This window comes from Scyliorhinus canicula, chromosome 18, assembly GCF_902713615.1.
Source record: "Scyliorhinus canicula chromosome 18, sScyCan1.1, whole genome shotgun sequence".
Lineage (NCBI taxonomy): Eukaryota > Metazoa > Chordata > Chondrichthyes > Carcharhiniformes > Scyliorhinidae > Scyliorhinus > Scyliorhinus canicula.
In genome coordinates, this window is record NC_052163.1 from 30316565 (window position 1) to 30332983 (window position 16419).

The following is a 16419-nucleotide window of genomic DNA, read 5'->3' on the forward strand; positions in this document are numbered from 1 at the left end:
AATGCATCCTGAATTTCTCCCTGAGCTATTATCTGCTTAATTCAGGAAATAGGTAAAATCTTCATTTTGCTTGCGTTATTTTAGGTTTGATTGTACTGCATTTTAATACTCATTAAGTGTAGATTTGTTATAACAATTATGTCGAATCCATTAGAAAATTCAACAGATAATTAAGCTAATACGTTATATTTAGCCCAATGGCCAGTGGCATGTATTCTGTATTGTTGTCACCTTGGCAATGAACACTAGGAAATGCCCACCACATTCCTCCCATTGCTGTCAGCAATGGTATTTGTCATGTGGTTACTTCAAATAATTCACAGATGTGCATCAGATATTATTATCTGGATCTGTCTGTGTCATTGGGGAGGTTTAAATTTCCTGCAAGGACATGCCTCCTCCTAGTCTTGAAATAGTTGTCAATCTACAGCAATGTATGGATGATGCAATCTGAACACAAGAACATAAGAAAAAGGAGGCGTGGGCCATTCGATCTTTCAAGCCTGGTCCACCATTTAGTAAGATCATGGATGATCTCTTATCTCGACTCCACCTTCCTGCACTATCCCTGTATTACTTAATTTCCTTAAGCGATCGACAGTTTTCTCGAAACTGTACAAAATGTACTCAATGGTTGAGCATCTGCAGCTCTAAGAGGTAAGAGAAGTTCAAAGATTCACAATCCTTTGAAGAAATTTCTCTTAATTTCAATCTCTTTGCATAAGATTGTGACCCCGAGTTCTAGAGTCTCCAGCCAGAGAAAACATCCTCCCAGTCTGTACCTGTCATGCTCCAATTAGCCCACTTCTTATTGTGTTAAACTCTTGGGAATATAGCACCCAAAAGAGAAAATGCTGGAGAATCTCAGCAAGTCTGGCAGCATATGTAAGGAGAGAAAAGAGCTAACATTTTGAGTCCAGATGACCCTTTGTCAAAGTTCATGGGAATACAGGCTTGGTCAACCTGGTCTCTCATAGGACAATTCCCTCATCACATGTCTCAGTCCAGTGAGCCTGTGGTACACGTTGGAAGAAGTATATCTTTCCCAGTTAGGGTTCCAATACCAAACACTATTTCAGGTGTAGTCTCAACAAGACACTATATAATTTTAGTAAGACTTCTTTACTCTTACATTCCAATCCCTTTGTAATAAATGCCATTTGCTTTTTAATTGCTCACTTTACTTACATAGAAACATACAATCCCTACAGTGCAAAAGGAGACCAATTGGCCCATTGAGTCTGCACCGACTCTCCGAAAGAGCACGTTACCTTGTTGTTTTTAGAAATTTAGACTACCCAATTCATTTTTTCCAATTAAGGGGCAATTTAGCGTGTTCAATCCACCTACTTTGCACAACTTTGGGTTGTGGGGGCGAAACCCACGCAAACACGGGGAGAATGTGCAAACTCCACACTGACAGTGACCCAGAGCCAGGATTGAACCTGGGACCTCGGCTCCGTGAAGCTGCAGTGCTACCACTGCGCCACCGTGCTGCCCTCAAGAGCACGCTACATAGTTGCAACCCCCACCCTATCTCTGTAGCCCCACCTAACCATATTTGGACACTAAGGGCACTAATAGCCAATCAACCTAACGTGCAGATCTTTGGACTGTGGGAGGAAACCAGAGAACCCAAGGCAAACCCATGCAGACTTGGGGACAATGTGCAAACTCCACACAGTCACCCACAGTTCCCCTACCAGCCTCCCCGGACAGGCGCCGGAATGTGGCGACTAGGGGCTTTTCACAGTAACTTCATTGAAGCCTACTCGTGACAATAAGCGATTTTCATTTTCATTTCATTTCATTTTTCATTTCAAGGCGGGAATCGAACCTGGGTCTCTGACGCTGTGAGGCAGCAGTACTAACTACTAAGCTACCGTGCGGCCCAACATGTTAACTTACAGGTTAACGTCCTGTGCTTTATGTACAAGGACAATTCTTTCTGAATATCAAAATTTCCCAGTTGATCACCATTTAAAAAATACTATTTTCTATTTTCCCCTATCAATGTGGATAACTTCATATTTCCTCATGTTACATTCCATCTGCCACTTGCGTGCCTACTCAATTAACCTGTCTATATCACCTCTTCACAGTTTACATTCCCACTTAACTTTGTATTGTCAGTAAACTTGGATGTAAGATACTTGATCCCCTCATCCAAGTTATTGATGGATAGTAAATAGCTGAGATCCAAATACTGCCCCTTGTGGTAATGTTAGCTGAAAATGACCCATTTGATCCAAATCTTTGGGCGCGATTCTCCGCAAATGCGGAGTGTTGTGAAGGCTGCCGTGAAACTGGCCGTGTTTCACGGCAGCCTCCGCGCCCCCTCCCGGGACCCGATTCAGCTCCCCGGTCGGGGCTAGCAGCGGGGCCCCGTGAACCACGGCATCGCAGGCTTAGCGAACTTCGCTAAGCCCGCGCGCCAAGGGTAACGGAGGCTGACGTGCACGATGACGTCAGTCGCGCATGCGCGGATTGGACGGCTCCAACCCGCGCATGCGCGGATGACGTCATCACGCATATGCGTGAAACCCGTGCATGTATGGGCCGTTATGCCCCTCAGCCGCCCCACGGACAAATCCAGCGGGGCGGCGGAGGAACAAAGAGTGGGCGGGGTTCGGACCCGTGGTGCGGCCGTGCCAATCGATGCCATGGTTCTCGACAATGGCACTTTGCGGCCGTTTTCACGAACGGTGAGAGCAGGTGTGTTGGAGTTCGTGAAAACGGCCGTAAAGGCCTGGAAACTCAGCCCATTGGATAGGGGAGAATCGCTGCTCGCCGTAAAAAACCGGCGAGCAGCGATTCGTGTTGTTGGGAGAATAGCGGGAGGTCGGGAAAAATGTCGGGAAGGCCCTCCCGCTATTCTCCGACCCGTCGTGGGGAGCGGAGAATTGCGCCCATTTGTTTTCTGTTCATTAATGAATCTTCAATCCATGGAGCCCTGATTTTGTGTAAGGACCTCTTGTGCAACACCGTATTGAATGTTTTTTGAAGTAGAATAGAGAGATGAATAAAGTTTGGAATCTTTCTAGAAGAAATTGGTCGGTGAGTGTCACGCCTCAATTCTGGTTCTAATTGAGTATTTAAGGGAGGAATTTCAGGGAGCACCTTCCCCACATCCCAAAGGCAAGCCTTTTCCCAAATTGGAAGCTGGTGACAAAGTGTCAAGAGCGTTTTTCTGAAACAGACACTGCACCCTTGAAGCTGATAAGCAGAAGGCTAATGTGAGCTATATGTCCTGTTCGTAAATATGGTAAAAATTTACTCAATTTCTCTGGGCCCTCCACTGGAGGCTCCCATTGGAAACATAAATCAGTCAGAAATAAATGATCTTAATGTGGAACTCGAGAAACTGAATCCTTGCTCTATAATTGTAATGTAGGCTTGGTTAACCCATTTGCTCTGATTCACCTCACCCCCAACTTACCTCTTGGCTGGCTTGGCATACAAATTACCCAATTTTGGGAAGACTTTAACTACTTGCCATATTGTTACATAAATAGACCACAATTCTCTGGTTTTGAGGAAAGGAGATCTAATATGGATTTCAGGATGGCCTCTTTGCACACATATTCCTGGCACGCCATCCACTCTGTGCTGGAGCTGCCACAAAACCAATTTCTAGGCCTTTCTTTTCAGAAATATCCTCCCACCGTGCCACCTAATCCTCCCTCCAGGCCTTGCAATGTGAAGAAAATTGAAGCTATCATCTCAACCAATCATCTCAGTCCCAGGATATTCCTCAGGGCCACGTGCTCGGCGGCGCCATCTTCGGTGTTTCATCAAAGACCTTCCCTCCAGCACAGGGTCAAAGGTGGGACAGTCTGGTCATTGTTCAGTCTATTCACAATCTCTCAGATAATGAAGCAGACCAGTACAGAACTCACCACAGAAAATTATGTCTTGTTTATTCCAGCCACTGACAATTACTTAGTTAAAATGCAGGTTTTAACGTTTAAAATTAATTTTTGTGCTTACCCTCTGACCTGTCGACCTCTCAGACTCATCTATTACCGGGAGGGGGGGAGGGAAGGAGAGGAAAGAGATGCCCGCAGTGATAGCTGACCACTGGCAACACATGCTTAGCTGCACCACTGCGAAGATAACCTGTTTCCAGGAGGCCACAGATGTCAGCAGTGACCTGCTGTGAGAGCCTGAGGGCACGATCTGACCAAGATAAAACAGAGTGCCGTTCTGGGCGGCAATAGTGGCAGGAACGACCTGACTTTTACCGGCACTACCTTGTTTTCTTGCCCCGGCGGAGAACACCCCACCAAGGCCACACTCAGCCGTATTTCCTGGACTGAGGAGCTCCAAGGAGCGGAAGGGTCGTGGTTCCATTTTAAATGTGGCACTGCCAGCCTGGCACCCTGGCCATGTCCCTGCCAGCCTGGCAGTGCCACCTGGGCACCCTCCCGCCAGTACAGGAAGTGAATCTGTGCTCCTGGCCTCGCTCTGCGTCACAAACCAGCTATCCAGCCAACTGAGCTAACCTGGCCCCAAATCAAAGTGGAGAATGTGGGATTTTAATTATTTACCTGATAACTCCACAGGGTTTCCCGGTTGCCTACAGACCCATCTTGGTTAAATCCGGAAGTGGACAGGATAATGTTGAATTCCCAACCTGACCCCACTTTTTTGGGGGACTTTGACCCCATGTGCACACCTGAACCCATCCAAAATTGTAATTCTGGTCTTTATTTGTCTTTCTGTGCCAGATTTGACTTTGAATTCACCTACTCTAATTCACACATCCTTCTGAGCCTTTGTGCTCATAATTTTCCAATCTGATTTGCTAAGGAGATAACCTGGTTAAGGAGATAACCTGTTGGATGGCCGGTTTCCCTCACTGAACCATTGTCATTTCATACTTTCACAAAGCTGCCACACATTTAAAAATCGAAAAGTTGAAAGACTAGTTTAACAAATGTAGATTCAAATCTAAATCTTTTTTTAAATTATAAATTTAGAATACCCAATTCATTTTTTCCAATTAAGGAGCAATTTAGAGTGGCCAATCCACCTACCCTGCACATTTCATAGAATTTACAGTGCAGAAGGTGGCCATTCGGCCCATCGAGTCTGCACCGGCTCTTTGAAAGAGCACCCTACCCAAGCCCACACCTCCATCCTATCCCCATAACCCAGTGACCCCACCCAACACTAAGGGCAATTTTGGACACTAAGGGCAATTTAGCATGGCCAATCCACCTAACCTGCACATCTTTGGACTGTGGGAGGAAACCGGAGCACCCGGAGGAAACCCACGCACACACAGGGAGAATGTGCAAACTCCACACGGACAGTGACCCAGAGCCGGAATCGAACCTTGGACCTCGGCACCGTGAGACAGCAGTGCGGCCACTGTGCCACCATGCTGCCCCTGAAAACTAAATCTTAAGAAAGTTTAAAAATAAATCTCCGTGCATTGTAAAATCGTTTCTGAATCCTGTATGATAACGGTAATACCCTATAATGATTTTGACATTTTTGCCATTCTTGTATAGCTGAGATCAACCATTTTCTTTCTTGTGCTGTCAAATTACTTTATTTCCCTTACTGTACTTTATCAACACCTTTCCTGTAATTTGCTCTTAAGGACACCTTGCTTCTGAAAGCCACAACGTAACATTGTATAATCACTACATTTTGATATGTTCCTTTCATTTCTGGTCGTACTCTACACAATTGCCCTTTGCCCTTCACCTAGGTCCTTGTAACACAATTGTACACAACTGACCCAAGTGACTGCATGGCTAAGTATGTTGCTTTCAATCAAGAACTTAAGTTTGTAAATCGGTAATATCAGATTCCCCAGATCTCTGATGTTTGGGTTTTGTTGCGGTAGAAGTCTTCTCTACTGACTAAACTAAGTCTTTAATGGTTCTTTGTTCTGAACTAGTCACCTGACCATTTTTTCTTCCTCCTCTGCTTCACACAGGGCCTTTGTGCAGTGTTCTGGTGAATCGCTTTGGCTGTCGTCCTGTTATGATGGTAGGAGGCCTATTTGCATCAGCGGGTATGATACTTGCATCACTGTGCACCAGCATAATCCAGATCTACATGACTGCTGGTGTTATCACTGGTAAGAAATTCTTACAACAATTAAAAAAAGAAAAGCAAAGTACTGCGTGCTGATGCTAGAAATCAGAAATAAATACTGGAAATACATAGTAGATCAGCCAACATCTGTGGCGGGAGAAGCAACATTAGCCTTTCAGGTCATTGTCCATCTGCCAGCACTGATGAAAGTTCACCAACCTCAAAATGCTTCCACTCTGCTTCACTTTCCGTAGATGTTGCCTGCAGTTAAATGCTTTGCTTCATGAAGAAAAAAGTGTCCATGGTCTTGAAGCTTTTTATTTCTTTGGACTCCAAATGTGCTCAAGTTACAAATATTATTTATGCATTATTAAATTATGTGTCTGGAACTGTAATTTTGTGGCTGGCATGAAGCTGTATGGCACCTAAACTAAAAAAAAGAATCTATTTTCATTCACTGAGATTTTTCATTTATCACGGCTCTACTCACAGTTTACGTTTCCTTATCATAGCCATAAAATCATACAACAGAGAATGAGACCATTTGGCTACGTGCATGTGTAAGTGCTCATTAGTCCCGGTCTCCTACTCTTTTCTCCTGCTCGCCCTGCAATAGTTTTTGTTTTTAAGTTGTTGCAAATATCTAGTTGGTTGTTCAGATGATTTAGAAAATAACTTTTAGTTTTAGGAATTAAAATTTAAATGTACAGGATGGGGGAAATTTAAATTTAAATTAAAACTGATAAACATCTGATGTAAATGCAACTCCAAACAAACGCCGAGTTAGTCACAATTTAAAAAACAGCACATGTTTATCGAAAGGCTGCATCATATTGACTTTAAAGTTCAGAGTAGAAAGGAAAGAATCATAAAACACCAGGAAGAGAAACTTGAACAATGGATCTGTAGGCATTTTGGTGGAAACATGTGGTCTGTAATCCTTTCAGTAAGGGCAGCCAGAGATGTTTTTTTTTTGGGGAGTTAAAGCTAAATTCATTTAAAAGCATTTGGTTACCCATGGTGGGTTATAAAATCAATTTCTCTCTTCAGATCAAGGAAGGATTTTTAAAATGAGGAACAATTAACCTAAAGATCTGTTTGAAGACATCCCAAAGAATACCACGTTGTCATGGAAATGGGTGGATCTTAGGGAGATTATCTGGGTGTTTGCTGAAGAGCTTTAATTACAGCTGTAATTTTGTCTGTGATGCATTTTTGTAGGATTTTAATTGCAGCTGAGATTTTGTCAGTGGTGCAGCTCACTGAATGAAGATAGCGAAAGTAAATTGACAAATAGTTAGGTCTGCACTATAAGTTAGAAAGCTAACTTAATCATTCGCCACATAGCATCTAGGTAGGGTTTAGTGTGTTTGGATTTAATGAGTGAAAATAAGCGAAGAGATTGCCTAGTTTGAAGCTAATGTAAAAACTTCCAGTGGTCCTCAGAGCCTTGTGGCAAATGAAAGAAACCAGCAGAATTACTTGGAAGTATTGAGAAGACAACCAGAACAAGGGACTCGGGCATCCATAATCAAACGGTACAAAACTTGGAGAACAGCTGGAACTGAGGAGAATTAAGGTCAATTCCAGAAGACTGTGGCCTATTTATGGATGGTCCCTACTGTTACGATCCCAGTTGATGACATAACTGGACAGGAAGATTCCAGAATGGAACCCTGGCTCAAAAAACCTTAACTTTTACTTTTTTTATATGAAACATGGAGGAACAGATTTACAGGACCAATCAAACATGAAAATGTGGAGTATTATACAATACTCCTTTACTCCCTCTTTGGTTTAACAATGACGCAGATTTTAAGATTAATATGGATTACAAAGTACATCTTAAACAACAATGGCCTCATTAACACAAAGTTTCTTCTAAGCACACAAGATGACTATGGTAAAATACACTCCTCTCTGAATGTGAATGTCTTTGGGTTTCTCCTCTGAATTGCTGCAGGTTATTCTTATACCATGAGCCACCTTGTCTCATTGATCTCCGGCTTCCACACAAGCAATTTCAATAATTACTTTCAAAAGTCACACTTTCAAATTATGCTTTCCCTCTGCTGCTTCCATCAAGGTTTTGCTTTCAGGATTGACACCTCTCCCTTCAGATTTCTTCTGTCTTAAAGGCTTTTACACAAACTCTGAAGTCCAACCACTGATTTCCACAATTATTTCAAATAATGTCTCCCAAACTAATAATTTTAAAAAGAAATTTAGAATGCCCAGTTCTTTTCTTTTTCGAACTAAGGGGCAATTTAGTGTGGCCAATTCACCTACCCTGCACATCTTTTTAGGTTGTTAGGTGAGATCCGTACAAACATTGGCAGAATGTCCAAACTTCAGACAAACAGTGACCTGGGGCTGGGATCGAACCTGGATCTTCGATGCCATGAACCCGCAGTGCTACAGCAGATATCCTTCTGGCCTCTCACGATCTAATGCCTTTTCAACTTTCTCTGACTTTACTGAACAGTAATTTGTTCAGGTTCACAGTTTTCTCTGTTCCATTAACTCCAGACTTCTTCGGGTGGTGCAGTGTTTAGCACTGCTGCCTCACAATGCTGAAGATCCGGGTTCGATCCCACCCCCGGGTCACTGTTTGTGTGGAGTTTGCACATTCTCCCCGTATCTGCGTGGATCTCACCCCTACAACTCCGAGATGTGCAAGTTAGGTGGATTGACCACATTAAAATTTCCCCTTAATTGAAAAAGAAAATTGGATACTTTAAATTAAAAAATAAAACTCCAGACCTCTTGGAAACTTCTCTTCATTTCTCTAGTTTCCTTTACAAGTTGGAGCTTTGATTTATGGTATCTGTTTTCTTAACCATTACTCCACAGTACCGCTTTTTTTCTGGCTGACAGATGTTCCTTCTTAGCTTTCTAAAACCACCTGCTTCCAGCAGAGCTCTGAGAACTGTCTTCTCTCTCACTACCTATCTCTAACTCCAATCAAATTAGCTAAACTAAAACTTAAAAGTTTCCCAACTTTACAAGGCCTCAGCTGCTTTGCAACCATTGCTGGTTCATTTATTCTTCATGCCATAGCCCTTTTTTTAAGCACAATAGAATCACAGTTAGAATTGAAACCAACTCTGTACATACAAAGACCTTTGTCCAGTACAAATCTAACTGTGGATTTTACCCTTCCAGGCACAGACATTAAATTAAGCCCACTTAAAACTATACCTTATTTCTAATGTTTGCCAATAGAGATAACTTAAATCTTCCTTTATTTTTCTAACACTATTGAAGTAAAATATTTATGGTTAATGTCTTATGAGGAAAAGACATTCGGGGAGAGTGAGGAGTAAAACCGAGTGCATAACATGCGCAATTATCAATCATAATGTTAAGTTAATAGTGCTTGTTTTGTACAAGTCTTTCATATACATTAAGGTTTGTTTTTGCTTAAGCATGCAAAATTCTATGGCATAGCTCTATTGGTTAATATGTGGATTTATTTTCAATTGTTATCAGTCTCTTAATAGGATTGTAACAAAATACATATTCAAATCCCTTTTGAAAGGTATTATTGAATGTGTTTGCTCCACTTGTTCAGATAACACATTCCAGATCATATCAACTTTCTGCATTAAAAAAGCTTCTCGTCTCCACTCTACAACTTTTGCCACTTAAAATCAATTGGAACAACATATCCAATTTTCAGCTACAGCTTGAAAGGCATTGCCTTTATTTTATCTTGGTTATAGTTTAAAAGTATCTTACATAAACATGAAGTGATTTAAAATTCTGCTGCTAGTATCCTAACTTGCACCAAGTACCTTTCGCCCATCACTCTTGTGCTCACTGACTGGCATTGACTCCTGGTTCAGCATCACCTCGATTTTAACATCCCCACCCTTGTTTTCAAATTCCACTCCCATCTGTCCCTCCCTATGGCTGTAACCTCCTTCAGCCCTACATCTCTTTTTTTTTAATATAATTTTTATTGGAATTTTTTACAGAAAATATAAAACATAACGACAAACAATGAAATGCAACAAAATAACCCATAATAACTGTGACACCCCCAGACCGTATCGGCGCATGTATCACATCCCCCCACCCTCCCAACCCTAATGAACAACAAAAGAACTTAAAAAATATTAAAATTAAATAAACAAACATAGTCATTGTCGGCCCCCCCCCCCCCCTTTTCCCTCCCCTTTTCCCTCCCCGGGTTGCTGCTGCTGCTGTCCCCGTACCCTATCGTTGAGCCAGAAGTCGAGAAAAGGCTGCCACCGCCTAAAGAACCCTTGTACCGACCCTCTCAGGGCGAATTTAACCTTCTCAAGCTTAATGAAACCCGCCATGTCATTGATCCAGGTCTCCACGCTTGGGGGCCTCGCATCCTTCCATTGTAGCAAGATCCTTCGCCGGGCTACTAGGGACGCAAAGGCCAGCACACCGGCCTCTTTCGCCTCCTGCACTCCCGGCTCCACCCCAACCCCAAAAATCGCGAGTCCCCATCCTGGCTTGACCCTGGATCCCACCACCCTCGACACCGTCCTCGCCACCCCCTTCCAGTACTCCTCCAGTGCCGGGCATGCCCAGAACATATGGGCATGGTTCGCTGGACTCCCCGAGCACCTGACACACCTGTCCTCACCCCCAAAGAACCTACTCATCCTCGTCCCAGTCATGTGGGCCCGGTGCAGCACCTTGAATTGGATGAGGCTAAGCCGCGCACACGAGGAGGAAGAATTAACCCTCTCCAGGGCATCAGCCCATGTCCCGTCTTCGATCTGTTCCCCCAGTTCCCCCTCCCACTTCGTTTTCAGCTCCTCTACTGACGCCTCCTCCGCCTCCTGCATAACCTTGTAGATATCAGATATCTTCCCCTCTCCGACCCAGACCCCCGAAAGCACCCTGTCGCTCACCCCCCTCGCGGGAAGCGAAGGGAATCCCTCCACCTGCCGCCTTGCAAATGCCTTTACCTGCAGATACCTGAACATGTTCCCCGGGGGGAGCCCAAATTTCTCCTCCAACTCCCCCAGGCTCGCAAACCTCCCATCAATAAACAGGTCCCTCAGCTGTCTGATGCCCGCTCTGTGCCAACCCTGAAATCCCCCATCAATGTTCCCCGGGACGAACCTATGGTTCCCCCTTAACGGAGCCTCCATCGAGCCCCCCACTTCTCCCCTATGTCGCCTCCACTGCCCCCAAATCTTGAGGGTAGCCGCCACCACCGGACACGTGGTATACCTCGTAGGAGGGAACGGCCACGGCGCCGTTACCAGGGCCCCCAGGCTTGTATCGCCACAGGACGCCCTCTCCATCCGTGTCGCCCTCTCCATCCGTTTCCCTACATCTCTTTGAGATCTCTAACCACCTGTCATGCTGCCCACTTGCACATTCCTAATTCTAATCCCTCCATGTCGGGGGCTCCCTTCCATAATTCTTTCTACCTTTCTCTCCTCTGTAAACCACACTTAAACCTACCTCTTTCTTTCAATCTTTTTGTCATCTGTCCTAATATCTTTTTATATTGGTTGGTGTCTAATTTTGTTTGAAAACTCTCCTGTCGGGCATTTAGGGACATGTGTTTGGTTTAACAATGCTGTTTCACTAAATTGTGAACAGTCCCTGTCCCTCCAAACCAAAACCTTAACTAAACAAATTGCCTTTTTTGTTCTCACTGCAGGTCTGGGTCTAGCCTTGAACTTTCAACCATCTCTCATCATGTTAAACCGCTACTTTGACCAGCGCCGCCCATTAGCAAACGGCTTATCTGCAGCTGGGAGTCCCGTGTTCCTGTGTTGCCTCTCTCCATTGGGCCAGATCTTATCTAAGACATTTGGTTGGCGAGGAGGCTTCCTCATTCTCGGGGGTCTCCTGCTGAACTGCTGTGCCTGTGCAGCACTGATGAGACCCCTTAAACCTACCCGCAAAGAACAAGAAAAAATAGATCAAGCAAAGAAAATGCAGGAAGGGAAGAAGAAAAAGCTCCTGGATTTCTCAGTCTTTAAGGATCGGGGTTTTCTGATTTACACAATAGCAGCCTCCATCATGGTCTTTGGTCTGTTTGTGCCTCCTGTATTCATAGTGAACTATGCAAAAGATATAGGAGTGCCGGACTCAAATGCTGCTTTCTTGCTGACTGTCTTGGGTTTTGTCGATATTTTTGCCCGACCTCTTAGTGGTATTGTTGCTGGCTTGAAGCAGGTCCGGCCTCGCTGTGTGTATCTTTTCAGCTTTGCTATGATTTTCAATGGAATCACAGATCTAGGCGGCTCCTATGCTCAAGATTATGGTGGACTGACAGTGTTTTGCATTTTCTTTGGGATGTCCTATGGAATGGTGGGAGCGCTGCAGTTTGAAGTGTTGATGACGATTGTTGGAACCCAGAAGTTCTCCAGTGCCATTGGGCTCGTGTTGCTGGTCGAAGCCATGGCTGTCTTGGTTGGTCCTCCAGGAGCTGGTAAGTCTGCGGGCGCACAGACATGTCTGTGTATGCAATTTTGTGTACCTTTATGGAAAGACTTGCTTCAGCCTTCTTTGCAGTATAAAATAAGAATCGATGGGAAACTTGACAAAAGTCTCGAATACCAGAAATATTAGTTAACATTTGAAAGGTTTATGTTTTCAGTGGGCCTATTCATTAAAACTGATATGATCAGGAGTGGTGCCCATTTATTGCACTGGTCAAAGCAAGCAGCCAAAAGAACAGTAGATAGCAATTAAGGATTACAGATGTGCGAATTGCTTTACTAAAGAAATAACTGGGTTCTCCAAGCATTGCGACAGAAAGTTGGCTGTTGTTTTCTATTCTATTCCCATATACCTCGTCACATCCCACCTTCCCCTAATACAGTCTAATTGCTTTCAATGGTCTCATTGCTGACTTCCTTCCCTAGGAGGGTTTGGACACAATAGTCCATGATTTTTCTATAACTGGCCAATCACAAAATGGCCTTGTATCAGGGAGAGAAGTGCACTGTGGTGCTCTCGTTTAGCACACTTTGTGGAATAAAGTGCAGGGCCTGCATCTCGGAGTCATGGGCAAAATGGACCTTGATTTAGGATAAACTGTGAACAGAATAATAAAATTTGCCCTGAAGTGATGCGACGTGCTCCCATCGTTGGGTGGAAAAGAGAAATATATTGATTTTTGTTTTCCTGCTGTACCTGTTACAGGGAAGCTGTTTGACATCACGAAGAATTTCAAACACGTTTTCTATTTGGCCGGGAGTGAAGTAGTTCTGTCTGCCATTGTACTGGCGGTTGGGAACTTTTTTTGTCTACGCAAAAGTACTGAGCCCCCTGTGAAAGAGCAAAAGGAAAATGTGGAAGAAGGAGAACAGAAAAGGGAATTGGAAACAGCGGATTCCATCGAGGTAGATCAATTCTTAAAGGATGAGACAGGAAACAATGGTGAAATTGTACCAACACCAGAAACAAGTGTATGAAGGTCTCAATGGAGGAAGAAACAGAACGTTTACAGTAGCTCAAGAGAAACAAGTTTGTATTTATTTAGAAATGTGAGGAATCTCCATGTATAATGGTAAGAGTAGTTTATTGTGCAGAATATTTTTGTGATTTTTAATTGCTGCCTTGCATTTGTCATTCATTTGTGTCTTTTACAACGGTTTTTTTAAAACAACGGCATCCGTTGAAAGTCTAAGAGGTGTTTTTAAGAACATTCTGAAAAATCAAATCTACAGAATTGGGATTGCACAAAAAAGGAAAGAGGTTTGATGCACAAAACGCTTACACGATCGTCACTAATGCTGTTGTTAGCTGTATCCACAGCTTATAACATTGGCCACAAATGATGGTTTCCACAATTAAAGGAGTGTCAGTTACCCATAATAATGAATCCACTATTAGTGAACCAGCATGGGTTCATTAGTTTTTAAAGGAACATAGAACAGCACAGAACAGGCCCTTCGGCCCTCGATGTTGTGCCGAGCAATGATCAACCTACTCAAACCCACGTATCCACCCTATAACCGTAACCCAACAACCCCCCCTTAACCTTACTTTTTAGGACACTACGGGCAATTTAGCATGGCCAATCCACCTAACCCACACATCTTTGGACTGTGGGAGGAAACCGGAGCACCCGGAGGAAACCCACGCACACACTGAGAGGGATTCCCAGCCGGGAATCGAACCTGGGACCCTGGAGCTGTGAAGCTTTTATGCTAACCACCATGCTACCGTGCTGCCCAAACATATCGACACCTGCCTCAGCTACACCATACCAATACTTGCATTGTTGATTTGCATCCAAATTTAACACCAACTAAGGTCGGCAAACTGCTAGTATATGAGGAACTTAAAAAGTAATGGCTATAAGACGAGACCAATTATATCAAACCTGTTAGAGCCTCCCAGGCAAAGCTGCCTGAAATAACACTTAGAAACCTTTCCGTTAGATCGCACCCATAATCTAGTTTCTAAAGAAACATTTTCCATTGTAGTGTGACTGAATATTTATCATCATGTCAAAATGTGACATTGCAGAAATATGACCTTTGTTTTTTTTAGGGCCAGACAGGTTGTTCAAAGGTGGTTATGAAACATTGTTGTTGATGGCTCTAGCAAGTGGGAGGTGGACAGGCAACATTTAAATGAGGCCCAGAAGTTAAAATACCCTAGGCCTAACCCTGAGGCCAGCCCACATGAAAGTTGCTGAAATGTTTGACTAAACTTGAATAGAAATGCATTATGGCGGCACAGTGGTTAGCACTGCTGCCTCACAGCGCCAGGGACCCGGGTTCAATTCCACCAGTTGGTCACTGTCTGTGTGGAGTTTGCATATTCTCCCCGTGCCTGCATGGGATTCCTCTGGGTGCTCCAGTTTCCTCCCATAGTCTAAAGATGTGCAGGTTAGGTGGATTGACCATGCTAAATTGCCCCTTAGTGTTCAGAAGGTTAGGTAGGGTTACGGGGATAGGGTGGGATATGGGCCTAGGACTTTCAGAGGGCCAGTGCAGATGCAATGGGCCGAATGGCTTCCTCCTGCACTGTAGTAATTCTATGATTCTATCTCAAAGTACACAAGAATTTTGGCTGCAATAATAAAGCATTGAGGAGGCTTATTACTATTTAATTGCTCCGTATATCGGGGTGGTGGGATAAGAAATTTTGTAGTTTTATCCAAACGGAACATTGCCTCACGAAAGGTTAACTGGAACCTGTTTGACAAATTAAATTTTAGCGGGACAAGCAATAATGATTGACACACTATTGGTTTCTGGGAAGTGAGAAAGATGGATAATAGGGTCGTTTGAAGGTAGTATGGTGCAAGATAATGCTAAGATCGTGGACTCAATCCCCATCCTGGCTAAGGTAGCTCTTGGGACCTTATCCCTCATGTTGCCTCATAGTGATATCGTGGCATAAGTCATGGTTAGCAACCGCCAGACAACGGGGATGCTGTGCCGAGAGAGGAAGATGAGGCTAAGATGCCCCACATCGCCTGGTGATTTCATGCAGCCATAGGAGGACATACGCAGTTGCGTCACTAAAGAAAGTTCTGGCAGGCTTAGGGAAATTCTACCCTTGATGTAAAAAGGAGGACGTTTTGGATGCAATTCACCTTAAAACCATGACGCTAAGTTGCAGAGGTGAAAACCACATGTTAACTTGTGAAGAAACCTCATAAGCTGGGAAGAAGTCTCAGGTGTATGTAATTAAAAGAGACAAAATTACATGGGCAGATTTTTTAATTGTAAATGTTGATTTAGGAATAGGGAGGGTCGGAAGTTAACAGAGGTTGATAAAAGTATAACAATCGTAAGTAAGCTTTTGTAGACATTAACTCATTCCAATTGTCTGTACTGTATACTTTTTAAAAATAAATTTAGTGTACCCAATTCATTTTTTTCCAATTAAGGGGCAATTTAGCATGTTCAGTCCACCAACCTTGCACATCTTTGGGTTGTGGGGGCGAAACCCACGGAAACACGGGGAGAATGTGCAAACCCCACACGGACAGTGACCCAGAGCCAGGATCGAACCGGTACCTCAGCGCGGTGAGGCAGCAGGGCTAACCCACTGCGCCACTGTGCTGCCCCCTGTACTGTATACTTAACCAAAGAGATCAATAAACTCAATGCGCAGTGGGTATGAAAGGAAAAAGTATAATTTACCCATTAAGGCTGAACTCTTTAATTCACACTTACTTCCTTTGTACAGCAATCCTAATAATCTAATTGAAAAATTAGAATTCTTCACTCTTTGAGCAAACAAAATTTTGATTGTGGGTGTTTATGGATTCCAAATCATTCTCAAAGCTCTTCACAAACTCTGGATTAATCAAGAGGTGCAAATGAAAACACAACCCCTAAATCAATTGTGATAAGTCACCCTGGTGAGAATCTGGAAGGACTTGAATGAGTT

At 43.7% G+C, this 16419-nt stretch overlaps 1 protein-coding gene across 1 annotated transcript in view; it reads left to right on the forward strand.

The window, feature by feature from the left end:
- LOC119953062 (monocarboxylate transporter 4-like) overlaps positions 1–13760 on the forward strand; it is a 61290-nt gene extending 47530 nt beyond the window's left edge. Inside the window, exons 3-5 of the mRNA XM_038776874.1 lie at positions 5954–6097; positions 11714–12490; positions 13207–13760. Coding sequence (XP_038632802.1) covers positions 5954–6097; positions 11714–12490; positions 13207–13478 — 1193 coding nt within the window. The 3' untranslated portion in view covers positions 13479–13760. The remainder of the gene's footprint in view (positions 1–5953; positions 6098–11713; positions 12491–13206) is intronic.
- Positions 13761–16419: the final 2659 nt, after the last annotated feature.